General features: G+C 45.7%; 2 protein-coding genes across 2 annotated transcripts in view; one reads left to right on the top strand and one right to left on the bottom strand.

Annotated features, from left to right (window-relative positions):
• The window catches only part of LOC144717637 (myoferlin-like), a 92,146-nt gene extending 88,839 nt beyond the window's left edge, over positions 1-3,307 (bottom strand). The window contains exon 1 of the mRNA XM_078593155.1: positions 3,096-3,307. Within this exon, the coding sequence (XP_078449281.1) occupies positions 3,096-3,189 (94 nt within the window). The 5' untranslated portion in view covers positions 3,190-3,307. The remainder of the gene's footprint in view (positions 1-3,095) is intronic.
• A 5,772-nt stretch (positions 3,308-9,079) lies between these two features.
• CEP55 (centrosomal protein 55) lies at positions 9,080-22,599 on the top strand. Its single transcript, XM_078593165.1, has 10 exons — positions 9,080-9,180; positions 11,385-11,834; positions 12,221-12,481; positions 13,359-13,436; positions 13,951-14,074; positions 14,700-15,101; positions 16,266-16,588; positions 19,696-19,767; positions 20,821-20,925; positions 21,161-22,599. Exons 2-10 carry the CDS (start codon positions 11,562-11,564, stop codon positions 21,413-21,415), a joined length of 1,893 nt encoding a protein of 630 aa, XP_078449291.1. The 5' UTR covers positions 9,080-9,180; positions 11,385-11,561; the 3' UTR covers positions 21,416-22,599.
• Positions 22,600-26,464: the final 3,865 nt, after the last annotated feature.

Raw genomic sequence — 26,464 nt, 5'->3', positions numbered from 1 at the left:
ATTTTGGGGGGGGGGTGGGCAGAGCTTTGTGACGTCATATTTGAGGGGGGGGATCTGACTTTGTGACGCCGTGTGACGACGGGGGGGGGGGGTCAAATCGTCCAAAATCGCGTGACGTCATTTATGGACGGCCCCTAACCGCTACACTAGCACTCCCCACAATACACACACACACTCTACGTGATGACATGCACGGATGGAGCATGGTACGTAAATGATTAAGTAAACACTGCGCAGAACTACCTCGTGTCTCCGCAGAGGAATAACATGTTCAGTTCATCACGCTTATGGGACACTCCAGACTAATGTAATCCAGCAGCGCCTGTTTAAGAAAGCTAATTCTGGACCTAGTGGGTCTTCAGCAGAGGCAGCCCATGTTAAACAAACTTTTATGCTGTATTGCCAGACGGCATTGTCAAGAACACCCCGTGTTAAAGCATGAGACACTGTTCAACGCAAAAAAGGCACACACAAACGAATTTTATAGACCCCCAACGCATAATACAAAGCACATGGCCACAACAGCCGCCATTCGCCACTAAGTGGCTGTGACGTCACCACGGCGCTTGTGCCAGGCTAGGTGCACGTCGAGGCCACGTGAAGTGTCGAACGCCCGCCGGCAGGAGGTCACGGGGCAGACCCAGCAGGTGCCACGGGTCGTACAGCCCTTTTGACGATCCACTCCTGGATTAGGGGGCCCCCATTTGCTCACGCCGCGCGGGTCGTGGGGGTTTTCTGACCATACTTCACCGCGCTGGTCAATACTGCGGGTTGGAGGCGAAGAAGCGCACGATAAATTTCGATTTAAAGCTTTCGTGACTGCAGGGATTCATCTTCTTGGTTTTTTCGGTAAAGTCACGTAGAAGGGAAGTAATAAAATAATAAAAATAAAACATAATAACATTGTTTAATTTTATTATGTTTTATTTTTATTATTTTATTACTTCCCTTCTACGTGACTTTACCGAAAAAAACAAAAAGCGCACGATAGTCGGAAGCAGAGCGCAGTACGGCAGAGTAACGCGTCATGCTGCACTGCCCTCTGCTGCCAACAACAAATGAAAGTGCAGAATTTTGCCATACGGAGGGAGGACCTGATGCCGACGTGGGTATGATCAGATCGATATTTGTTGCAAGTTGCACTCTGTCACGGTTTAATGTTAAACCGTGCACTGGCCACGAGCAGTCACCCCTTGTAGCAACGTGTCCTGCTACTTACTCTGCCTTTACTTTACATTTGCTTTACATATTGTGGGTGACTTACCCGTTACACAAAAAAATGACACAAACCCCATGCAATAATAATAATACCATTGTCTTTATGCGCTTTAATATAAATACATATTACGTTGCAAATCACGTGTTACGATTGAATATGTCCAGAGCTGGCTGCCTTATACGGTGCAGTATAATGTACTAAGGGCGGTAATGGTGTTTGGGGAAGCCTTCATCCAGCAGTGTATTAATTAAACGGTTGACTGAGCATTATAATGTACAGAAAGGTGTGTTTACAAATATTATCAGCGAATGTTATGACTTTCCAATTTTACACGCATGCATATATGAATTGTACTATCACTATAGGTGAGAACCCGTTGAAACGGTTGCGTCTGTTTTATTATAAGGTAGATCTGGAATGCCGGCGGAGGGGAATAAGTTGCAAATGTACAAACGAAATTCCATAGCTAAAGGCGAAGAATACAATTGCGAACAATGAAAGGGGATTTTGACACGTAACTAAACAAAGAAACGTGAACACCATAATTCAGTACATCGCAAGTAGAAGTTTAATGATGTACAACTCCCGGATATTTGATTCAAGATTCGATGAGTTTGTGCCATCATTGTTGACGGGTTCGTTCGCAGAACGGCGACGCGACAACAAATCGCAGCACGTCGTCACCCAACTCGATTGACCGGTGTTCTATTCCGACTTCGTTTGTTGTTTTCGATAATCACCGTTCCGCGAACGGACAAGGTCACGAAACAGGCACAGAATTTTAGTTGCGAATGAGCAATCCGGATGAAAACAACTGGCAAGCAGAAGCAAAGCACGCGTACCTCGGGACGAGTTGTTGATCACGGACCTGGATAACGTCGATTCCATTGACGGGGGAAACGAGAACGGGTTTCTCGAGTGTGTTGATGGGCAAGTGAACTTGATAACAAAGCGTCACGTGCCGGTTGCGCCGAGAGAGCAGCTTTGTTTAAGTCAAAGCTGCAGCATTGTACATGCTGCTGCTGCAGCTTCTGACATGTGTACATGCTGCTGCTGCAGCATTGTACATGCTGCTGCTGCTTGTGACATGTGGACGAGGCACAGACACGAACGACGGTAATGGGATTTACATTGCGAGACGGAAATAGGAGCACGTGGTTTAGAAAGTACGCGAAAGTTAAACAAATACGTAACTGTTGATGAGTGTTGATTTAAAGCTTTCGTGACTGCAGGAATTCATACTCTTTGGGTCTTTCAAGTCACTTAAAGGAAAATAATATATCACGACGTTTCGATCGCAAGCAATGTGTTGCCATCGAAACGTCGTGATCGAAAAAGACCCAAAGAGTATGTTGATAAGTGGGCTCGGACTGAGACGACGGGCAGTGGTCGAGGTTAACTACCGAGTAGCAGCCAAAGGTTGGAAGACGCCGCGGAGATGCAGCAATGAGATCGCTTCGCGTGCAGGAGTTGGGATAGATTTACAACACACACACACACATACGCAGCCGTGCATTGCACGCACAGAAGCTTTCCGCCTTATCCTGACAAACAGCTATAAAGAACTCAACGTGTGGCCATTTTGTCGTTTAGACCACCCAACTCAAAGAAAGAGTCGAGGAATTGTGGCCATCCCGACGGGCTGGTTGGAACGTTGCATCGCGGAACCGTATCCACGTTGAACTTCTTTCGCGCCGTACGTTGCAAATCGGAGGTGGCGACGGCTTGGATGAGGACGCTTCCATTAAACAGTGGATCGATCACGGCCGCGCCTCCGGTTAGCACGGTTGGTTACGTACGGTGCAAAAGAAGTTCAACATGCGTACATGTGACCGCCGATGAAGATGAGCGCATGCCTCGTTACAAATCAATTTACCTCTGAAATTGACGCAGCAGAGAGGGTCGCTGCATCCCGAGTATTTGTCCACGTTCAGCAAATCCCGCGCGCTTCGTACGACCACCTTCAGCATTGTTGCACGAGTCGAGAGCAGCTTCCCCACTCCCCCGTGATTGTGTGCCGGTCGGTGCAAGGAGCTCGGGGCTCGGTGTAAAGAAGGGGGAAGGTGGGGCGTCTCATGCGTGAGTTCACTTACGGCACCCCCCACAGTCAAACAACCGGGCCAATGAATAAAATCTGCAGCCCTATTTATGCCACGTCAGAACTGCCAGTGATGGGTGGGTGGGGGTTGTGAATTTGCACGGTGGAAGCGGCACAGAAACATCGACACAATAAACTGTGGCACTTGCCCAAAGTATAATTTGCGCAAACCGTGGACCCGGGCCGCACAGTAAAAAAATAAAAATCTGTGTTCCCACCCTGAAAACAAATATAAATTTAGACGCGTAACGAATTGCATAAAATCGCACATTTCAAGGGCTGGTATGTATGAGGGCAAAGTTTCTCAGCCCCCACGCGCACAACATAAATGGTGGGTTTTTGTAGGTTCACACTGTAGCATCCAAACATCCGAGAATAATATAACAAAAATAATGAACCCAATCAATGTAGGAGAGTTTAACACGTAGGCTTTCGCGACCAAAATTATTCATAATAAAGATTTTGGGTTAGATCGCGTAAGTATAAATGTGTCGTAACCCTCCACCACCCGACACAGCTAATGTAGGATATGGGAAAAATGTAATGCGGCTTCAACAATGCCAACACAGAGCAGAGGAGCGGTGGAACAGTGGCTAATGCACTGCTCTACGAACTCGGAACGCTTATCTAGATTTCAAAACCTCGTTTATGTCCCACCGCTCTGGCCTCTCTGTGTGCCGTGACGAGTCATTGCCTGAAACGTTGCCTGTTAAATATATTTGTTTAAGGCTACAGTGTTATGGGTGGCAAGTGGTATCTAAACCGGTCTTCCCACCTGGCCCCCTCCCCACCCCACACCCATGACTCTCCTTCACCAACCCGCCTTGACCAGCGCGGTGAAACCCCGCTCAGAGCCCTCACGACCGACACGGCGTGGAGGGATGAGGCATTCATCCAGGGCCAGATTAAGGCATGGGATGGGGCTTTAGGGGCCTCCGTCAGGCTGGAGGGCCTCCAGAGGTTAAGTGAAAAGTTATTTCATTTGTGAATGCTGAATTGTATTTGTTGTCAGCCTTGTAAAAACACATTCTATTTTTCTTTAACTTTGTTTTCCCTTTGAAAATATTACTGGGGGCCTCACAGTACCTGTAGCCCAGGGGCCTACGAAATCTTAATCCGGCCCTGCATTCATCCAGCAGTGGAGCCTTTATCCAGCGCAAGGCTGCTGGCGGTGGTGGCGGTGCACGCGTGCAATCCAGCACTGTGGAGGCAGCGAGGGTTGGTGGGTCGCCGCACATTTTGCGAAACTCCCTTGCCGTGGGCGTCAAGGAGGTGCTCCAACCGTGACTCGTCAGGAGAGGGCAGTACGGCAAGTTGACTAATCGCCATCTGTTTCCATCTTTACGGGAACAGAGCGATGTCCCCGCACGGTTTCCTCCCATTTGTATAAACACTCCTTTATTGGCTTAACACATCTTAAAATTAAAAAAACCCAGTGCAGGACCGTCCTGAAAAAGAGTCATACGACTCAGTGTTGCTCCGGAATAAGTATATTATTCTTTGGTTCTTTCGGTTAGGTCACGTAGAAAGAAAATAAATTAAATAATAGAATACGACGTTTCGATTGCAACACAAGCAGTCGTCATCAGGTAGAACTAAATTTGAGAGAGAGACAAAACACAGACACGAACGCTCAGACACACAAGCAGAGAGAGACAACACAGAGACACAGACAGAGACGCACAACATAGACATACAGAGACCCAATGCCTCTGTGTCGTGGCCTTAAATAGAGAGAGAGGGGGTGGGGCAGAGAGAGAGGTGGGTCTGCTGGAGCAGAGAAATTAGCATGTCAATGATAACGCTGTGTGGAAATCCACCCCGCGGCGGCAGGGGGAGAGAAAGAGCGAATGTACCGATGAGAACCTGGTAAATTTTAGCGAGAGAAATAGGCAGTTTGAGAAAAAAACTTAGGAAATCTTTGGAAATGTAATGCTATGCAACGCAGATAGTCGGCTAACACACAGTTAACGCATAGCCTGGTTGATTACGTTCTACAGAGATTGCTACATTAGAAGTTAAGTGTGAAAGCTTCAAATGAAGTAGATTATTATATAAATTATTAAATAACGCTACACAGTTAGTGTGAAGAGCTATACGCGCAATCAAGAGCAATGTTCAAGGTTGCTGAGCAACTATACATTATTTATGGAGGAACACAAAGTGGAAATAACAGAGAATGTTTATTTTGGAGCGCTATTGAAGGCGGGCGGGATGCAACTACTGTAATTAAAGAGGCGAGCCGAGAGTATGATGGAGTTTATTTGGAACATTTACTTTGATAGCAGGTCGTTGCGGATATTAAAGACACAAGCCACAGTGAGATTGTGATCGTGCAACCAAAACTATGGACCATGCAGTATCGTCAACCATTGTCGCCTGCGCTCTTTGAACGGAGTAGCAAATTGTTAAAAACGCTCCCGTGAAGCCCTCCCATGGCGAGCAGACCTCGCCATTGGCATTTACGCCCTGAAAATATTTCCTTAGACAATAATAGGAGGGATTTGATGATGAACCATCACATACCAATGAATGTGCCGAGAGACCACTGCTTTTAATCACAGCGCATTGCATTCGCTAGTGACACGTGCGAAAATCATTTAGGAAATATGCACACTCGCAAAGAATATTGGCAATAAAAAATCAATCCGTGAAAACGGAACACAAGCACGACACAGCGATGGTGAATTGCACGAATTAAGAGACGGATCGGGTACGTCGTCGTGATAAGGGGCCGTCTCCTCCCCCCCTCGTCACACGGCGTCACAAAAAGTCAGACCCCCCTCAAATATGACATCACAAAGCTCTGCCCCCCGCCCCAAACCATATTTCCATTTTGAAAATAAAACATGCTTCAAATCGCTTTAAACGATTGTCATTGTAGTGCGTATTTAATGTGGCGCTGCATTCTGATGTTGTAGGAGAAAACATGTATTAAAAATGAGGCGTTGGAAAGTTGAAAAAATATATTCAACGTCTAACTAAAACTGCAGATGTTCAGAATATTATATTGAAATTCTATAATTATAAAATATTAAAAGTAATTATAACTATTAAAAAATACTTGAAACTTTGTAGTAGAACGAATCAAAATGGAGAGTACAATTATAATATTAATATATTCATTCCACAGAATGAAAAGCCCTGGTAGAATCATTAAAATCAAAATGTTTACTAATAATCATTCAAAAAATTTACGAAATGTATGCTTCTCCATTCTCCCATGGAGAAGCAAAATACTCCTTCATGGAATAAATAAAAGGTGACCTTAGTAAATTTAAGAAATAAAATAGTTAATAATGAAAATTAATCAAAATTTGTGTTGTTTTAACAATAGTGTTTATTTTTATTTAAAGTTGCGCATTTTGATGTGACGTCACATTTCTTAAACCCCCCCTACCACCCTCGTCACACATCGTCACAAATGTTTGACCCCCCTCCCCCCTCTAGGTGCGTGACGTCATTTATGGAGGGCCCCTAACGTGATCGTCATGAGCGCGTTGTGGAGAACTCTATTGTGGGTGTGCAGAAACACAAAAGTGGGCTTGTGCAGAGATAACAGTGGATGGAGACTGGCAGCCAGAGAGGACGACCACCGTTTGATATCAGGTGAAGCCTTTCATCCAGCAGTAGATATATCACAGTTGATCATTCGTAACGAGTGGCTCTCCCTAAAGCTCCCCCCAGTGGAGGCCCTTCCGTATGCATTGATCAAGAACATTTAAGAGTCATAATTGATTTTGGATCAGATCGCGTAAAATATGTCGTAAACCCTCCTCCACCCGACACAGCCAATTCAACAATTTGGTACCAGAATGTTGTGGATTGCTCTCCGACAAACCAGTGTGGTGAAGCAGTCGTACATTGGGACTTGATTCACTGTTTGCGTCGGGTGGAGGGTTAACGACACACATATTTACGCGATCTGACCAAAAAAAAACAGCGTATAAAAATAATGCGTATGTCTGTTCAGGCCTGCACCTTTAATAAAAACATTTTTAATAAAAAAAACATTTCACAATTTGACTATACGATGTTAACCTATCCAGGCACTACACGGCTCTGTAATTCCGCCACGTTTAATTTTTTTCCCGGGGTTCTTGTAAAACCTTGCTCAAATAAATAAATCTACAGAAGAATTTCAGCAACTATACACCACGTCCAGTACACCCTCTAGAGTGCTGTGCATTGCTGACCGCTTGGCGTCTTTTGTGTGGTTTGTTTACCTTTCCTATACTTTGCAATGCTGTCGGGTTTTTGTATTGTTTATTGCTGTAACGTTCTGACCCGCCCCTACTGGACATCTGCGATCAAGAGCTTTATAGATCATCGGATTCCTCCAGAATAAATATTCTGATTTTGCTCAGCAACTGTGATTTAAATAAAAATAAACAATAAACAGGATACACATTGTATACAACTTGAAACAGTTTACATGCACATGAGTAAAAACTATGACATAAAAATACTACTTCTGACTTAAAACTTTCGTTACTGCAGGAATTCATATTCACGTAGATAGAAAATTAAATAAAACCATTTTATTTTATATTTACGTGACTTTACCGAAAACAGGACCCTGCGGGGTGGGCTGGTAGGAACGAATAACCAAATAATATAAACATAATGTATTATTACACTTGTTAAGCCAGGAAAGCCCCACTGAGTCAAAAGGTTTTTGTAGGGTCCTGCCAAGTGTTTGCAGTAGGGGTCGATGTTGATACACGGACGGACGGACGATATAATCTATTGGTGGTCTGGTCCACTTCGTTCCTACCAGTATAACCAAATAATCTAAAAAGGCAATTATTACAATGGCCACTTATCAGTGCTGTATACATCATATGGTTATTATTATTGTATAGAGCAGCGCAGCTATTCTAAACCACGTGTTTGTACGACGACCGGCAACCTCTGTGTGGCCTTTAACGGCGAACACGTCATCACGTATCGCCGTTGTACGTCATCGCGTAGTAATACGTCATCACAGATCGCCTACGTCATCGCGGCTGTTTGCACCCCCATCTCGGCGACGTCGAAGCGTAACGTCGGTGACGTCATTACGTTTGTGGCGTGAACTCCGCGGAGGTTCCCGCCCACCGCCCTTACGAGTTGACGTCACGGCGTTTTTAAGTTGCGGCGTCATGACCAACGCTCGGATGACGTCATCACGCTTGTTGCGGGAACTCCGCGGAGGTTCCCGCCCACCGCCGTTATGCGTGACGTCACGACATTTGGTTTGCGGCGTCATGACGAACGCTCGGATGACGTCATTACGCTTGTGGCGGGAACTCCGCGGAGGTTCCCGCCCACCGCCGTTGCGAGTCTACCTCACGGCGTTTTGTTTGCGGCGTCATGACGAACGCTTGGATGACGTCATTACGCTTGTGGCGTGAACTCCGCGGAGGTTCCCGCCCACCGCCGTTACGAGTCGACGTCACGGCGTTTTTTAGTTGCGGCGTCATGACGAACGCTCGGATGACGTCATCACGCTTGTTGCGGGAACTCCGCGGAGGTTCCCGCCCACCGCCGTTATGCGTTGACTTCACGACGTTTTGTTTGTGGCGTCATGACGAACGCTCGGATGACGTCATTACGCTTGTTGCGGGAACTCCGCGTAGGTTCCCGCCCACCACCGCCGTTACGCGTTGACGTCACGACGTTTTGTTCTGAGGCGTCCTGACGAACGCTCGGATGACGTCATTACGCTTGTGGCGTGAACTCCGCGGAGGTTCCCGCCCACCGCGGTTACGCGTTGACGTCACGACGTTTTTGTTACGGCGGATGACGTCAGCGCGTCGCAGCTGCGTAACCGCCAGGATTTGAAAAAAGCCGGAACGACTTCGCCTCACGGCGTCACCGCGTAAGTCTCAACTCGACTACCACTTATTAATTTATAGTGTAATCCCTTGTTGTTGTTATTTATTATGACTATGAACGTTGTAATTATTGCAGTTATGTAAACACGATTTTAAATTGTCGAGAGCCACCGAGTTAAAGAGTACGGGATGTAACTACGGGGCGCAGATTTGCCGTGAATAAGGGCGGTCGCCCGAAACGTTGCCGATTATATTTATACGCGGTATATTTTAAGGCCACTTTGTCGTCGTTTGTTGCTGTTTGCTGACGATTGTGTTGCTTTGTATTCTTGTGTTGTGCATCACTGCCAACGCAGCAGCATCCGCCGAATGATGCGTGATCTTGTTTAACACGACCGCTTTCGCGACCACTTATCCACAATAACCCAAAACACCTCTATTATGGATAATGTGTCATCTGTTACGAGTCCCTGCCTTTAACATACCTGTCAATCCTTACGGTTTACCCCGTATTCTTGTACAGGGAGATTGAGTAAAAAAAATGCGTGTTTCTCACTTGTGATGGGGCTTTGTAGGATGAACGTTGAGATTTATAAGGGCACGGGGTGACCTCTGAATTGGTCTGTAATAAGGTAGGGCACTGATAAGGGGTTGACAGGTTTGTGTATAGTAGTGTCAACCCATACGGTTTACCCCGTATTCATGTACAGGGAGATTGAGGTTTCAGGTCCATTTGGCGTACAGCCGTTTCAATACGGGTAAAGATGTTTTTTTATATTCTTGGTTCTTTCGGTGAAGTCACGTAGAAGGGAAATAATAAAAATTAAAAAAACAATACAAATTCTCACGACGTTTCGACTGCAACACAATAAATCATCATCAGGTGTGAAATCAACAGAAAGAAAAATGTTTTAAAAAATTCACATTTTATTACTGTGGATATCACACCTGATGATGTTTGCTTGTGTTGCAGTCGGAACGTCGTGAGAATTTTTATTATTGTTGAATATTTTAATTATTTTATCATTTCCCTTCTACGTGACTTTACCGAAAGAACCAAAAATTTGAATCCCTGCAGTCACGAAAGCTTTAAATCAAAATGTTTTTTTTGTATGTTTGTGTTTCTCCCTTATGATGGGGCTTTGTAGGATGAACGTTGAGATTTATAAGGGCACGGGGTGATGACCAATTAGGTCTCTGAATTTGTCTGTAATAAGGTAGGGCACTGATAAGGGGTTGACAGGTTTACTTTAACCAAACGCACCCGACCTCGCCAAGCTGTTGTTGAGCCCGGACAATGCTTGGATGGGCCACCACCAAGCACAGCTGGTCAGTTGGTTTATAGCCTGCGTGTTGGGGGGCCGCAGAGGGCAACATACAAGTCACGTAGGTAAAAAATGAAATTAAAATTAATAAAAATAAAATTATTAAATTTAATTTCATTTTTTACCTACGTGACTTTACCGAAAGAACTAAGAGTATGAATCCTTGCAGTCACGAAAGCTTCAAATCTAGAAGGCAACATACAATATTGTACTGCACTTCTATGTCGACCGCGTCCACGGTGAACACACTTTGACCAACCAGCACTGACCAGCGTGGTGAAGTATGGCCCGATAATAACCCCTTTCGCGACCGACACGATATTTGGGATGGCTCTCATCCTAGCAGTGGATTGACAAACGGGCCGTTACATGCACATTCAGTGATTTAAAGAATGTAAATATTGTACCGTGCTATATTACACTGGTCAACACACTTTTTCTGGCATAAGGTATTCCAACGGGTTTAAGGTAATTTTGGGGTGCTGATTCCAAATTTGGCATCAGTTTTTGTCTATCAGATCAGGTTTTTGAGATATCAAATATTGCCTTTTCAATAAAAACTGCAGGATAAAAATATTAAATAAATGTGGATATCTACATATCCACACTATCCTAAAAATATAGCACCATATTTTAACACTAAAGCAGTCACTGACTCGCAACAACTTGCAATCATAAGTGACAGAGTTAATTTTGGGTAAAATCAATGAAAATGGGGTATGCCGATAGCATAAAAATGAGATGTGATAGAGCAAATCTGAGATCAGATTTGGAATCAGCACCCTGAAATTAGTCTAAAACAGCTGCAAAAGTCCAGGCCAAAATTAGTTTTTTTGTTGACCAGTGTTATTGATTCAATAACTACTGTACAGTATAATTGTCACCACTCGCGTGAAATCTTCACGTTTTTTTTCTCTTTACAGGGGACACATGTTTGTCGATCTCACACAACGGTGGCATCTTCAATAATTTTAACTTAATGTAAATTAAATTCGTGGCGTTAAAAAAACAACATACTGTTGAATACATATTGAATTCATTCTCCAGCTTGGTGACAGGACAGTAGTCATTTCAGGCGTAAACCGCCACTTTGGAGTGCAATGTCCTCCGGGAAGACAACAGAGAAAGGAGCCGGTGTGATCAAGAGAGTTGCCCCTCTGGCTCCTGGTGGGAATGGCAAGGGCATTCTCCCAGGGCAGGGCCGACCGGTGCCTGCCAATAGATCCCCCTCAAAGCCACATCCCAGCTGCTCCACCTCCTCCTCCTCCATGGACCTACTGCAGAAGGAGAACGCTGCCCTAAAGAAGACCATCGTGGATATGAATAAGGCCAAAGGGAAGATGATGGACTCAGAGAGAAATGCCTTGCTGCAGGTATTTCACGTTGGGGTGAACATCTGGAATTCTTTATAGAAACAATTTTGTCACCAATGCCATGGACCATGTGGTAGTTTAGAAGCATGAGACTCCCGACGACAACATATTTCTACTCCCAAGTGTGTGTGTAGCTCAAACACCTTTTCTTAAACAGCTGTCTAATTGAATAGTGCATCTGGAGTAATTGCGCAATGAACCTGGTGCCCTTAGATTTATTAATGGCCATGGATAAGTAATATTGATGTTTTTAAATGTTTGAATCAGTGGCTTACGGTGATACCTGAAAGAGTTGTCGCATTTCACCAAACCCCTCTCCCCCCCCCGCTCCCATTACCGATCATTGTGAGTTGATTGTAGTCATTCGTTGGCTGTGTGTTGTCCAGAAAATACTCTCGCTGGAGACGCTGAAAGTGAAGCAGCAGCAGCAGCTGTCTGAAAAGGACGCGGAAACGACGCGGCTGCGCGGCGAGGTGGCAACGTTGCACGATACCAAGTTGAAGGACCAGCGCGGAGAGGCAAACCACCAGGAAGCCGTCATGAGGTCCCAGCGCCAGCAGATGGAGGTGCTCGGGCAGCAGCTGGAGACGATGACGCGGCGTTGCCAGATGCTGGAGAGTACCTCCAGCGCCACGATCGGCATGGCGGTGCGTGCAGGCCGCATGGGCGAGTTGTTTGACTTCGGTTGATAGGAATGTAAAACCGTTTATTAGTTCAAATCTAGTATACGCCGCTCATGTTGTATGTGTGAGGGCTGAATATGTGGGTATTGTTAAAATTATATGTAAATAATCTTTTATCTCTAATGTAAAAAAAATCATACACCCAGGAGGTGGCGATGCAATTGGCTACGCACGGTCGCAAGATGGATTGTTGCATTGCAAGACTGTGTCAGCAGACTTGAGGATCATCCAGCAGGAGCTAGATCATGGCCGATATGCTAATGTTACTTTTGGGTTTATGGAGCAAACAAAACTGTACAATCGTGAAGGTAAAATACAATTTTGAGTTTTGAATAAAATTATGACTCCCAAATTATGCCGATTCACCAAGTGACAATTGTATGCAATTTGGGTTGTGTAAAGCATCCAAATGTGACTGCATTTCAAGACATTGTACAACAAAGAGAAGCTTGAGCATTGAGACCATTTGGTAAAGTGAGTGAAGGGGCAAAGAGGGGAAAGGGGACGTTTTTATGGTAAGGCCAGAATGTAGAGAAATCAGAAGATCGAATCAATCATAGGTAGAAGGTTTTAAGCCTGGAACTAAAAAATGAAAAAAGAATCGGAGGTGCACACATCAAGAGGGATGACATTGCCGGCCAAAGGTGTAGCAGCAGGGAAGGAGTGACCTCTAATTGAGTAGAGGTTGATGGGAGGTTTCGACAGAAGCCAACATTTCTTGTCTAGAACATCACCGGAGTGGCATTACACTTTCAGACACAGCCATTATCTTTTTACGTGTATATATTGTGTTTTGCTTATGTTGAACGCGTAACGTAAATACTTGTGGTTATCCCAACAGGCAGCTACAATGGAAGGAGGGATCATAAAGCCGAATGCACCAGTCGACATGGAAGGAGTGGAGGAACGTCTGAATGACGTGCGTAAAACATCCTGCGCGATTTCAGTGGCAGGCACTGGGTGGCGCCAGATTAACACCGCAGCGGTCACAGAGCAGCAGAGGTCGCAAACGGGTTTTGATTCCTTACCCGTACCCGGCCGCACCAGGGTCGCAAACGGGTACCCGTACCCTACCCGTACCCGGCCGGGTACGGGTAGGGTATGGGTATCGGGTACCTGATTGCGACCTCTGGGATGAAGCCATGTTGCAGGCGCGGGTGGGTTGATTCTAGGAACTTGAATTGTGAGAAGAGACAAGACGTTGGGAAATGAGTGACAAACGGTTACTCACCGGTGACTCACGGTCTACCCGTACCCGTACCCGGCCGCACCAGGGTCGCAAACGGTTACCCGTACCCGGCCGGGTAGCCGGGTATCGGGTAGGGTACGGGTATCGGGTACCCGGTTGCGACCTCTGCAGAGCAGTGAACGCTTCATCTCTCCTCTGCATCTTTGCTGCTGCCACTTTACGGGTGCTGTTTTCTGTGCTGCAGGCACTGGAAAAGAACCGTCAGTGGTTGGTGTACGACAACCAGAGGGAAGTCTACATCAGCGGTCTTCACGTGCGACTTTCTCAGTTGGAACAGCAACTCGCCGAGACGCTCAATAATGCGCAAGGTAAAGGCAGAGTTGGCCATCATTCATACAATGCATTTATGGAACTTGACATAATTTATGAAGTATAAGACATATGGTGATACGAAGTTGTAGGAATAAGTTATTTGAATCAAAGTTTACAGGTTTTTATTAGAAGTCCATTAAATTACTATGCTGCCATGGCATGATGTTAACTACCTCACCTGGTATGCAGGAGGTTGTGGGTTTGATCCTGATCCTGACGCCTATATATTTGGAGTTTGCATGTTCTCCCCGTGGTCGTGTGGATTTTTCTCCGGGTCCTCCGGTTTTTCCCTCCACATTTACAAACATGTATTTAGAGTATTTGGCTGCTATAAATTTCTACATGATAAGCCACTGTGTTAAGCTATCATTTGTGGCCAGGTCGCGTCTGAAAAAGAGCCACATAGCTCAGTGGGCCTTACCTGGTAAAATAGATTTCAAGCTTTCGTGACTGCAGGAATCCACACTCTTTGGTTCTTTCGGTAAAGTCACGTAGGTTACCGAAAGAACCAAAGAGTATGGTAAAATATTAATATCTTTTTTAGACTTATATTTGTCCATCACCGCGCTCACAAGTTGAGCCACCCCCGCTCGCCTCACGCGCACGCACGCACGCACGCAGGCACTGTGATGGAGGAGAAGCAGAGGCACTTTGAGCGGCTGTTGCTGCGGGCGCGCACCGACCTGGACGAGCAGCGAGCCGCTCGCGCGCGCGCCGAGTCGGAGCTGGAGCTTGCGCGGCGCCAGCAGGAGACGGAGCGCGAGGCCGCGACGGAGGCTCGCGCCGAGCTGGAACGGGAGCGCCAGCAGTGGGAGGCGGAGCGCAGCGCGCAGGACGGCGAGCGCGAGCAGTCGGCGCTCGTGAAGCAGAGGCTGGAGGGGGAGAAGGGCAGCGTGGGGCGGCTCCAGGCGGAGCTGTCGCTGGTGCGGCAGCGCTTCGAGGCGGAGCAGAGCGCGTGCGGGCGGCTCCGGGCGGAGCTGGGACAGTTGCACAAGCGGATAGAGAGCGAGGCCAAGCAAACAGGTGCAGAGGGGGGCTCTTTGTTCAGGCAGTGCTGCCGTTAATGCGTCGCATCAACCTTGTTTGTATCTAACATGCAGTGCACGGACGACTTGATGGACTGACTTACAGAGTCCGATCCTCCCGACGTACAAATCTCACTTGATGTGTGATGTTTCAAGCTTATCCCGTTGTATGTCATTGCTTCATGTCAGCCTTTTTGTGTGACTATGTCTCCTGTTGGTTAGGCACATTTATAGTCCTACATGTCTGCACTTATAGTTGGTAAATCTTGTGCTTCTGGGGGTCAAATCTTTTTTTTTTATTCCATCGAGTCAAACTTGTGTAGCTTAAATATGAAGTGGGTTGTGTATGTCGGTGCATCATATCAGTCTTATATGCAAGTACATCCTATTCACCCTTTGTGAATGTCATCAAGTCAGTTATGTGAACTGGCCTAGGTGGCTCTCAGGGTAGAGCGAGCGGCTTGCAATCTGAAGGTTGTGAGTCAAAACCTGGTTGGGTGGGGTTCGACGCCGTCCTATGATAAAATGACTACCACTTTTTGGGGGAAGGCCAACAGTGGTTGTCCTATAGATAGAATCTCTCCCGCCATGGGAAAGTGGAATTTCAACCGTGGCTCAGGGTTGTAAACAGGAGAAAAGCACCTCAAGACGCATTTGAGCATGAAATCACTTTGACTTTGGACTTGACGGTATATGAATTCATAATTTTCAAGTTTATTAATATCAATACATTTTTAAACCAGTTAGTGCTCATTTAGACAAACGTCTCTTTTCAAGGAGACCTGCCCTGCAATTATATATTGCGATATGCTTATACGCAATGTTTAATAAGGGACATATCTATTAGTTTTACTCCGTGGCGTCTGTTCACTTGATGAAAAATAAGAATCGGCTTTACCGTTTCTGGCAATAAAACAGATGTTAAGATGTGTAGTTATTGCAGACTCTATGCCTTGTAATAAGTTTCTATTTGGTGTTTGAACATCTTAACACCTCTTGTTTTATTATCAGAAAGGGTAGAGCCTATTCTTATTTTTTCATGATTTTTATACTGCCATAAAAAAAGTCCCATAGATGCGTCTACTCGCTTCACGGTTTGCCGAACGCCGTGCGATGATACCGCCGCCCCCGTTGCCCATCGCCGCCCGTCGTAATCGCGCAGAGGTGGCGCTGGAGTGGGAGCGTCGGCGCTTGCTGGAGGCGACGGCGAGTCTGGACGCGGAGAAGAAACGCGCGGCGGAGCTGGCGGCCCGGCTCAAGTCGGAGCAGGAGGCGGCGAGGGGGCGCGAGGAAGAGCGGCGGCGGGCGGAGGCGGCGGCGCGGAAAGGGGACGGCGAACGCAAGCGCGCCGAGGGGGAGAGGCGCGCAGCCGAGGAGGAGAGGCGCAGGATGGCAGAGACGGCGCTCGGGCTGAAGAACGAGCTGGAGCGGTACCGCGCCCTCTACGAGGAGAAGTTTCAGAACGCGTCGGATTACTGCGCTCAGGTGAGACGATCGTTCCACACGACGGTGCGCATATTGGCGACACGGGGAGGGCACGGTCTAGTAATTAACCGTTTTGCATTTCTCATTCCGATGACGTACGTGTACGTCAAAAACGCAAATAAAATTACTTTATCGGTATCGAGGCTCCGACAAGGCAATGCGTGAGGGTGTGGCACAGTTTGGCGCCAGGTATCGAAGAGTGCGGTCGTGTCGCTACAGTTCTCTGCGGTGATTACAATGCCTTTAAAAACAATGGTGCTCTGCCTCTAAAGAAAAGTATGCTCACCGCTTGCGCGTTCCGAGATTCTGCGGTGAACTGAACCCACCATGCAGCTCGGAACAGGAAAGGGTTAATGGGCATATTGATTCGTTGATAAAAATATGTTTTTATGCACGTGATGCATGCATCAAGTAATGAGTGTGAGAACTGATTATTTATGATCGATAGTAATCACGTCCACCGCGGAGATGGCGCGATGAATCAAGCTCATTTGCAGGTCAGGTGCTGGTTGGATTCATACTCTTAGGTTTTTTCGGTAAAGTCACGTAGGTAAAAAATTTAAATTAATAAAAGTAAAATAAAACAAATTAAAAAATTCACGACGTTTCGGAAGCAACACAAGCCTCCGAAAAAACCAAAGAGTATGAATCCTTGCAGTCACGAAAGCTTCAAAGCTGGTTGGATTGTTGCATCGCAGGACCAACCATGAGATGAGTGTGGCTTCGGGGGATCATAATTATTGTAAACGTCATAAATGTATATTGCTACGTGATCAGATGTTTACATTGCTTCATAAGCTCCAAGGGGTGTTATTTCAGCAACTACTTTGAAGTATCTATATGATCGATATTTTAGTTTTTTGTGCGAAAGAAGTCCGACATATTAGGAATCCACTGTAGTTGTGCACTTTTAAATCTTTCTTGAGAACTAATTTCTTTAGAACTGCTTTTTACGTTTAGTTTGTTGTCCTTCCCCCGACACCTCCGATTAGCACGATTGGCTACGTATGGTGCAAAACAAATACGTATGAGAGTGGTGGTGCAGTGGTTAGTGATTTGCACTGTGAACATAGCCAATTGTGTTCAATCCCCGGCCACTAACATGAGTGGCCAGTATGTAATACCTGAACCGGTGCTGGACCAACCCAAATCCTCCCCCCCCCCCCCCTTCATCTAACCTGCACTGACCAATGTGGTGAAGTAAAGTCAAACAATCACTATGAAGACACGGCATGGGGATGCCTCCATGCAGCGAATTGATGAACATAAATTCAGTGAAGGATGAGTTGTTAACATTTAAATTATCAGGTACGAACTTCATAAAACTTGAGGATTATATACAGTGGGACATATTTTGGAGATTATATATTTTACACAACATCTTTTGACTGACGGGTAGTTTGCCATTTAACCGCAAGCAAAGGGCTCACACAAACGGCTGTTGTTTCGTTTCCAGTTTCCAAATAGGAATGCCCTTCTCCCTAGTAAATATCTACAAGGACTGTTTTCAATAACATGTAGTTTGGTTTATTGCACAACCAGCTCCAGTCTCTTCATTCAGAGCAAAGCTATTTCGTGCTGTGATGGGTTAAACAGCACCCAACTCCAGTAAGAGAGGCATGTGGGTCAAATGTAAAATTCTGCAATCGTGAGACTTGCTGTGCTGTAGGGCTTTTTTCCACATGCATGTTTTTCTCCGTATAATAGTTTACTTCCAAGAAATAACGTGTATTTTATGCACACAAGATGCAACATTATCACGCACATCTTGCATACTGTTGCTAAAAAGCGTTTCCAAAGCACAAGCAGCAGCGAGTTTGTTTTTGACCGGTTGTGGATCAGTTGTTTGACAGGAACAGTCTCATGGGAGAAGGACACAGTTGCATAACTACTGAATGGGATATCTTCTATAACAATAAAAGAAGTGTTATTTTTGGAAAAGTTAAAAAGTTCTGTTTTTACTTTCCCATATATATAATGAGATAGTGCTGTCGGCAGCATGTCATGAGATTAAGAAGTTGTGCAGTGACAAGGCTTATTCCACTTTAGAACCTGGTTTCGTCATGAGTGACTGCCCGATTGTAAACCCGAGATCTTAGCAGTGCTGGGACCCCTAAGCTACCCGATCAGCTATTGAAAACGTGTTTTTTAAAAAGAACTTCATCTATATTTATTTCAAATAATTCACCATTCAAAGGGCAGCATACCTTCACTAATTTTTCTTCCATCATATGTTTTCAATCTTCACAAGAATGGCACAAGCAGTGTATTGATGGTGCAATGGACTCAGTTGCCCCAGAGTGTTATTCAAGAGTAATATTTCACAATGGTATGAAACCTTATGATATTAATACTAATGTTATTAACGCTCACGTTGGTACACTGATTATAAATTAAAAACTGTCAAATATCAAATCTTACTGACACAATGTAATGAGATGTGTTGCCTAATTAAATTTTATTTTTAAATCCTTTATATTAAGTTCACTTGCTTGCTTGCTTGCGCGCTTACGACCGTGCAAATCTTTCGGTCGTTTTTTAACCCACTTCCCATGATCCAATCGAGCTGACATTTTGCACACAGACTCGTTGTGCGTGACAATTTATTTTCGTGAAAAAAATTTTCCTAAATTTTCCACTTTTTAGGAAAAAAATTTTCATTTTTTATTTAAAATACCAATGTGATAAAAATGAAACTTTTACTCAAGAAAAACAGAAATGAATAATAAAATAAAACCGATGCCACGCATATAAAGGATTTATAGTGAAAAACTTTGTTTTTACGGGTAAATTTTTTTACATTGCAGAAAGCATTCGCCTGAAATTTTCAGCAAAGATTATGGATGTAATCCTCAGTTACATTTTTTTTGCGGTGGTCTTTGTATATCCATTGGGTCATGTACCACCACTTCACTCACTTCAATTAATTAATTTAAATTTGTGTATGCTGTATGTGCCTGAATGATAGGCACCATGTAGCTGCTATAAATGCTTCATTACTCTACAGGAGAGAGAGAAAACCTCTGTCAATTTCAACATTGACAACGAGTGAATATGTTCCGTGTGATATTGCCATGTGTGTTTAAACACATTTTTTTTGTCTATAGGTGCAGTTACTTAAGAAAGTGTTAAACCAGAGAGACAAAGAAGATGCAAGGCTTGCCTTGCTGGAGGAAGAGGTATGTATGTTGGTTGAAACATTTTACAGGTACAGTTAATTTAATTTATTTTCTCATTCATCCACCTTTATGTGAACTTTCAAATTAACTTTTTTCAACTGTTCATTAGCGATTGAAGTACTTTTTTACTTGTGAAAATGAGAACAATCTTCTGTAATGTGGTTAACATGCTTTTGCACCTCTGCATTTTGTTGCCAAATTAACTTGCCAACCGAATGTGAGTTGTTTGCCAGTCGTGATGGCTCAACTGCACGTTAGCCTATCTTTTGTTTGCAGAGGTGTAAAGATGAGATTCCAAGCAAACATCAAGCAATAACATTGTTCTGGTGGAAACCACCCCCCACCCCAATGAAATGCAAACAGTAAGCGTGTAACGCAGTTGAAAAACAAGAGCCCGTTTCCATGAACAAAGTTGGTGAGACATGATCTCTGCTGAAACACTCACACATGTCTCAAATGACCATGATGCTGTTGGAAAATTATAAATCTGCAATACAGTATAGGCAAGTCGAAATGCATTGATTCGTCGATGAAAATCGATTCTTACGCTCATGATACTGTATTCGATGGATTATTTACGATGTATGCAAATACTAACGCTACATTTAGGCCGAAATCATAGCTAACGAAACAGAAATATTGAGATACAAAATTGAAAATAAGTCAATCACAATAAAAAAGAATTCTCAAATAAAATTGTGACCACATGAAGCATGACAAGTCATTGAATCGCTGGGTAGCGGCATGAGAGTGAATTGTTACACGCGTAGAGACTCAATGGGGCCTGCACTGGAGGGGTGGCGTAGTGGTTGTTCGCGCACTGCACTATGGATTCTATTTCCGGTCATGGCTATAATCACTAACAAGTGATATTCGAACAAGTCCTGGTTCCCCTCTTCGCCAATCCACACTGATCGGTGTAGTCAACTATTGTCAACCCCCACGAGTGACATGGCATAGGGTTTCCTTCATCCAGCAGTGGATTGGCGCGGAAATGCAACTTATTATTAAGCAAGGCCCAGGTGATGTGGCATGGCTTGTGCATTTCTGCAGGTGAGGAACAGCCAAGGAGACCGGATAAGACTTGAGGGGGGACTCAATAAGGTGCTGAAGGAGCTGCGACGTGCGAGGGACCGCAGCCGTCACCTCGAGGCCGAGGTCTGCATCATCACTTTGAGTAGTCACCTCGCCTTGCACACTGTGGGGAGTGTGGCTGCTACTGCGTTCAGTGCTCACTCACTCACACGTCCACCATGAGTTTGTTAATGCTGGGTTGTCATTCACTACGTTTACATTGTATCCCAGTGCACTGGAAATGTATACTTTTCAATCACATTTTTCACTTGAAGCAAGACAAGCACATCCCCTGAATGACCGGCACTTGACCTTGCAGATTGCCAGCCTGCCGAAGGGACTGCGGAACCTCTGTCAGGTCGAGCCGCCATGCCACCCTCATTTGGACGACGATGATATACCGCAGCTGCTGACGCGGGAGCCACGTCAGTCTCCAAGAGACCCGCGCGCCGTCCGTCACTCAAACAGCGACGTGCTGGAGGAAAGCCTCCTGGAGTGTCCCAACTGCAGCGCCGAGTACCCCGTATCCCGTCACCGGGATCTCCTCAATCATCTGGACATCTGCTGCCAGTAGTGGGAGGACTTGCCTCGGCAGGATACGAAAGGGCCTTGTTTGAAAGCCATGGGCGCCGACGCGTCCCACTCCAGGCGTGTGTTTCTAAAATGAATGTCTCGTGAGGTTACGAGCAGTAAAATTTAAGTGATTTATGTGTTGCCGGGAATGCTTTTCTTTTGCTTTGGTTTTTGTGATGCCTCATTTTTAAGTTCCTTCATTTTATTGCGAGCGTCATAATGTGTTGCCTGCTGAGCTGTACGCAATACCTTGACCAAGAGAAATAAATAGAAACGCCCTTGCATAATGAAACCAAAAAGGAAAGACCAGGGAGCAGAACGTTTGATTGGCAAATGGACATTGCACTTACACCACTGGAAAATGTTAAAGACGTTTTTAATTGAATAGTTTTCCATTAGTAATTGTTGAGTGAACAAACCCTTAATAGTCAAAATGAAAATTCTCAAATGTGACCGTTGAACAATGCCATTTGAGATGGTAACTAGTGGCATTAACTTTATTGTTTAGTAAATCTTTTTTAAGCTTAATGGTGTAGAAACCTGAGCCTTTGAAACCTCAATATACCAAGTGAGTTAGTAAATGGAAGGAGTCGGCCGGTGTTTTTCCACACTGCGTTATAAGCACGTCAACCAAAGTTCGATTCCTGTCCGCGGCTAACAGCGTAAAGTATGGCCAAACAAACCCCACAATCGACACTGTCGTGAAGAGACCTTCAGCAGCGGAACTGCCGAATGACTTGATCAAATATACATGAATTTTTTCTTCAGTTGAGAAAACAAAAGTGGTATTCTTACTATTTTGGAGGTAATTCTCCAACATGGTTGTGGGTCCTGATTAACCTCGCACCATCTGGACTCAACATTCACAATACAGCTCATCTCGAATTAATTAGGATAACATATCGTATACTGTACATAATAAATTGGATGCCTGACAGTTTGAAACCCTGTTGACATTTGATTGCAGTTTGTATGGTATCTATTTTCCTTTTGTTCAAATTCCCGCAAGATAGCACGACGACGTTTGATAATACTGCTTAGCTTTTTTTACTCGAATATTGCAACAACTTCCTCAACTTGCACTCATGACATGACCTGTTTTTATGATATAACCCATATTAAATGTATACACTTTTTTTAAAGAATGTTATTTTTATTAAAATGAAGGGAGTTTTGTGAAAATAATTTTTTATAAACTGGCTCTGGAATTGTGAATTTTTTTTTAGAATATACATGAATTTGACAGCGCTTCAACCTGTGCATTTTGTTCTCTACATGAGTTACACAAGCTAATGCAAGTGTCGTGGGTCCAACTAAGTCGCAGACGTTCCTTTTAGAGGAAACACTTTTATTTGTAACACCGTAACACAAAGGGGTAACTGCCCCTTTGCCAGACTACAGCGAGTTACTGCTACGAAGGGTCGATCCCTCCACACGGGTCTCTGACCACGTGGTTGCCTCGTAGGACGCAGAGCTTCAGCTTGAGATGTAGAGCTTCCCGCTTGTAGGTGTAGAGCTTCCAGCTTGTAGATGTTGAGCTTCCAGCTTGTAGACGTGGAGCTTCCAGCTTGTAGACGTGGAGCTTCCAGCTTGTAGACGTGGAGCTTCCAGCTTGTAGGTGTTGAGCTTCCAGCTTGTAGGTGTTGAGCTTCCAGCTTGTAGGTGTTGAGCTTCCAGCTTGTAGATGTTGAGCTTCCAGCTTGTAGATGTTGAGCTTCCAGCTTGTAGACGTGGAGCTTCCAGCTTGTAGGTGTTGAGCTTCCAGCTTGTAGATGTAGAGCTTCCAGCTTGTAGATGTTGAGCTTCCAGCTTGTAGACGTGGAGCTTCCAGCTTGTAGGTGTTGAGCTTCCAGCTTGTAGACGTGGAGCTTCCAGCTTGTAGATGTTGAGCTTCCAGCTTGTAGACGTGGAGCTTCCAGCTTGTAGGTGTTGAGCTTCCAGCTTGTAGATGTTGAGCCTCCCGCTTGTAGATGTTGAGCTTCCAGCTTGTAGCTGTTGAGCCTCCCGCTTGTAGACGTGGAGCTTCCAGCTTGTAGACTTTGAGCTTCCAGCTTGTAGATGTTGAGCTTCCAGCTTGTAGACGTGGAGCTTCCAGCTTGTAGACGTGGAGCTTCCAGCTTGTAGACGTGGAGCTTCCAGCTTGTAGATGTTGAGCTTCCAGCTTGTAGACGTGGAGCTTCCAGCTTGTAGACGTGGAGCTTCCAGCTTCTAGATGTTGAGCTTCCAGCTTCTAGATGTTGAGCTTCCAGCTTGTAGACGTGGAGCTTCCAGCTTGTAGACGTGGAGCTTCCAGCTTGTAGGTGTTGAGCTTCCAGCTTGTAGATGTTGAGCTTCCAGCTTGTAGACGTGGAGCTTCCAGCTTGTAGACGTGGAGCTTCCAGCTTGTAGATGTTGAGCTTCCAGCTTGTAGACGTGGAGCTTCCAGCTTCTAGATGTTGAGCTTCCAGCTTGTAGATGTTGAGCTTCCAGCTTGTAGATGTTGAGCTTCCAGCTTGTAGACGTGGAGCTTCCAGCTTGTAGATGTTGAGCTTCCAGCTTGTAGACGTGGAGCTTCCAGCTTGTAGACGTGGAGCTTCCAGCTTGTAGGTGTTGAGCTTCCAGCTTGTAGATGTTGAGCTTCCAGCTTGTAGGTGTTGAGCTTCCAGCGTGTAGACGTGGAGCTTCCAGCTTGTAGGTGTTGAGCTTCCAGCTTGTAGACGTGGAGCTTCCAGCTTGTAGATGTTGAGCTTCCAGCTTGTAGATGTTGAGCTTCCAGCTTGTAGGTGTTGAGCTTCCAGCGTGTAGACGTGGAGCTTCCAGCTTGTAGGTGTTGAGCTTCCAGCTTGTAGACGTGGAGCTTCCAGCTTGTAGATGTTGAGCTTCCAGCTTGTAGGTGTTGAGCTTCCAGCGTGTAGACGTGGAGCTTCCAGCTTGTAGATGTTGAGCTTCCAGCTTGTAGATGTTGAGCTTCCAGCTTGTAGACGTGGAGCTTCCAGCTTGTAGATGTTGAGCTTCCAGCTTGTAGGTGTTGAGCTTCCAGCGTGTAGACGTGGAGCTTCCAGCTTGTAGATGTTGAGCTTCCAGCTTGTAGATGTTGAGCTTCCAGCTTGTAGACGTGGAGCTTCCAGCTTGTAGATTTTGAGCTTCCAGCTTGTAGGTGTAGAGCTTCCAGCTTGTAGACGTGGAGCTTCCAGCTTGTAGACGTTGAGCTTCCGGCTTGTAGGTGTTGAGCTTCCGGCTTGTAGATGTTGAGCTTCCGGCTTGTAGATGTTGAGCTTCCAGCTTGTAGGTGTTGAGCTTCCAGCTTGTAGACGTTGAGCTTCCAGCTTGTAGACGTTGAGCTTCCAGCTTGTAGGTGTTGAGCTTCCAGCTTGTAGGTGTTGAGCTTCCAGCGTGTAGATGTTGAGCTTCCAGCTTGTAGATGTTGAGCTTCCAGCTTGTAGATGTTGAGCTTCCAGCTTGTAGATGTTGAGCTTCCAGCTTGTAGGTGTTGAGCTTCCAGCTTGTAGATGTTGAGCTTCCAGCTTGTAGGTGTTGAGCTTCCAGCTTGTAGATGTTGAGCTTCCAGCTTGTAGGTGTTGAGCTTCCAGCTTGTAGATGTTGAGCTTCAGCTTGAGACGTCGAGCTTCCCGCTTGTAGATGCTGAGCTTCCAGCTTGTAGATGTTGAGCTTCCAGCTTGTAGGTGTTGAGCTTCCAGCTTGTAGACGTTGAGCTTCCAGCTTGTAGATGTTGAGCTTCCAGCTTGTAGATGTTGAGCTTCCAGCTTGTAGGTGTTGAGCTTCCAGCTTGTAGGTGTAGAGCTTCCAGCTTGTAGACGTTGAGCTTCCAGCTTGTAGATGTTGAGCTTCCAGCTTGTAGATGTTGAGCTTCCAGCTTGTAGGTGTTGAGCTTCCAGCTTGTAGATGTTGAGCTTCCAGCTTGTAGGTGTTGAGATTCCAGCTTGTAGATGTTGAGCTTCCAGCTTGTAGGTGTTGAGCTTCCAGCTTGTAGATGTTGAGCTTCAGCTTGAGACGTCGAGCTTCCCGCTTGTAGATGCTGAGCTTCCAGCTTGTAGATGTTGAGCTTCCAGCTTGTAGGTGTAGAGCTTCCAGCTTGTAGACGTTGAGCTTCCAGCTTGTAGATGTTGAGCTTCCAGCTTGTAGGTGTAGAGCTTCCAGCTTGTAGACGTTGAGCTTCCAGCTTGTAGATGTTGAGCTTCCAGCTTGTAGATGTTGAGCTTCCAGCTTGTAGGTGTTGAGCTTCCAGCTTGTAGATGTTGAGCTTTCAACTTGTAGACGTGGAGCTTCCAGCTTGTAGATGTTGAGCTTCCAGCTTGTAGATGTTGTGCTTCCAGCTTGTAGACGTGGAGCTTCCAGCTTGTAGATGTTGAGCTTCCAGCTTGTAGATGTTGAGCTTCCAGCTTGTAGGTGTTGAGCTTCCAACTTGTAGACGTGGAGCTTCCAGCTTGTAGATGTTGAGCTTCCAGCTTGTAGACGTGGAGCTTCCAGCTTGTAGATGTTGAGCTTCCAGCTTGTTGATGTTGAGCTTCCAGCTTGTAGATGTTGAGCTTCCAGCTTGTAGATGTTGAGCTTCCAGCTTGTAGGTGTTGAGCTTCTAGCGTGTAGATGTTGAGCTTCCAACTTGTAGACGTGGAGCTTCCAGCTTGTAGACGTTGAGCTTCCAGCTTGTAGATGTTGAGCTTCCAGCTTGTAGATGTTGAGCTTCCAGCTTGTAGATGTTGAGCTTCCAACTTGTAGAATGCATCGACCCTGGTCCCTCTCAGGGACCCGCCTTATATCCCTCTCTGTTCGGGGCCGCTCTGCCCTCGGCCTCGCCCACCTTCCCGAACATTCTCATTCCCTCTCGAACCTTCTCAAGAGCTCTCCCCGGACATGTAATCACCCACCAGTACCCCGACCTGGGCCTCCTGTGTGGACATTCCGGATCACGTGTCTACGGGGTCAACCGAGTGCCACGGCCCGGGGCAACCTTGCCCCTGGGCTGACACTCACCCCCTCCCCCTCGGGGGAGCCCCCACCACACACTGCTGGGGCTGCTGTTACACACAGCCACCCACAAGGTGCTGTCCAC

The sequence above is a fragment of the Lampetra planeri genome, chromosome 4 (genome assembly GCF_965212315.1).
Source record: "Lampetra planeri chromosome 4, kcLamPlan1.2.h2, whole genome shotgun sequence".
NCBI lineage: Eukaryota > Metazoa > Chordata > Hyperoartia > Petromyzontiformes > Petromyzontidae > Lampetra > Lampetra planeri.
This window is presented reverse-complemented; position numbering and strand designations above follow the sequence as displayed.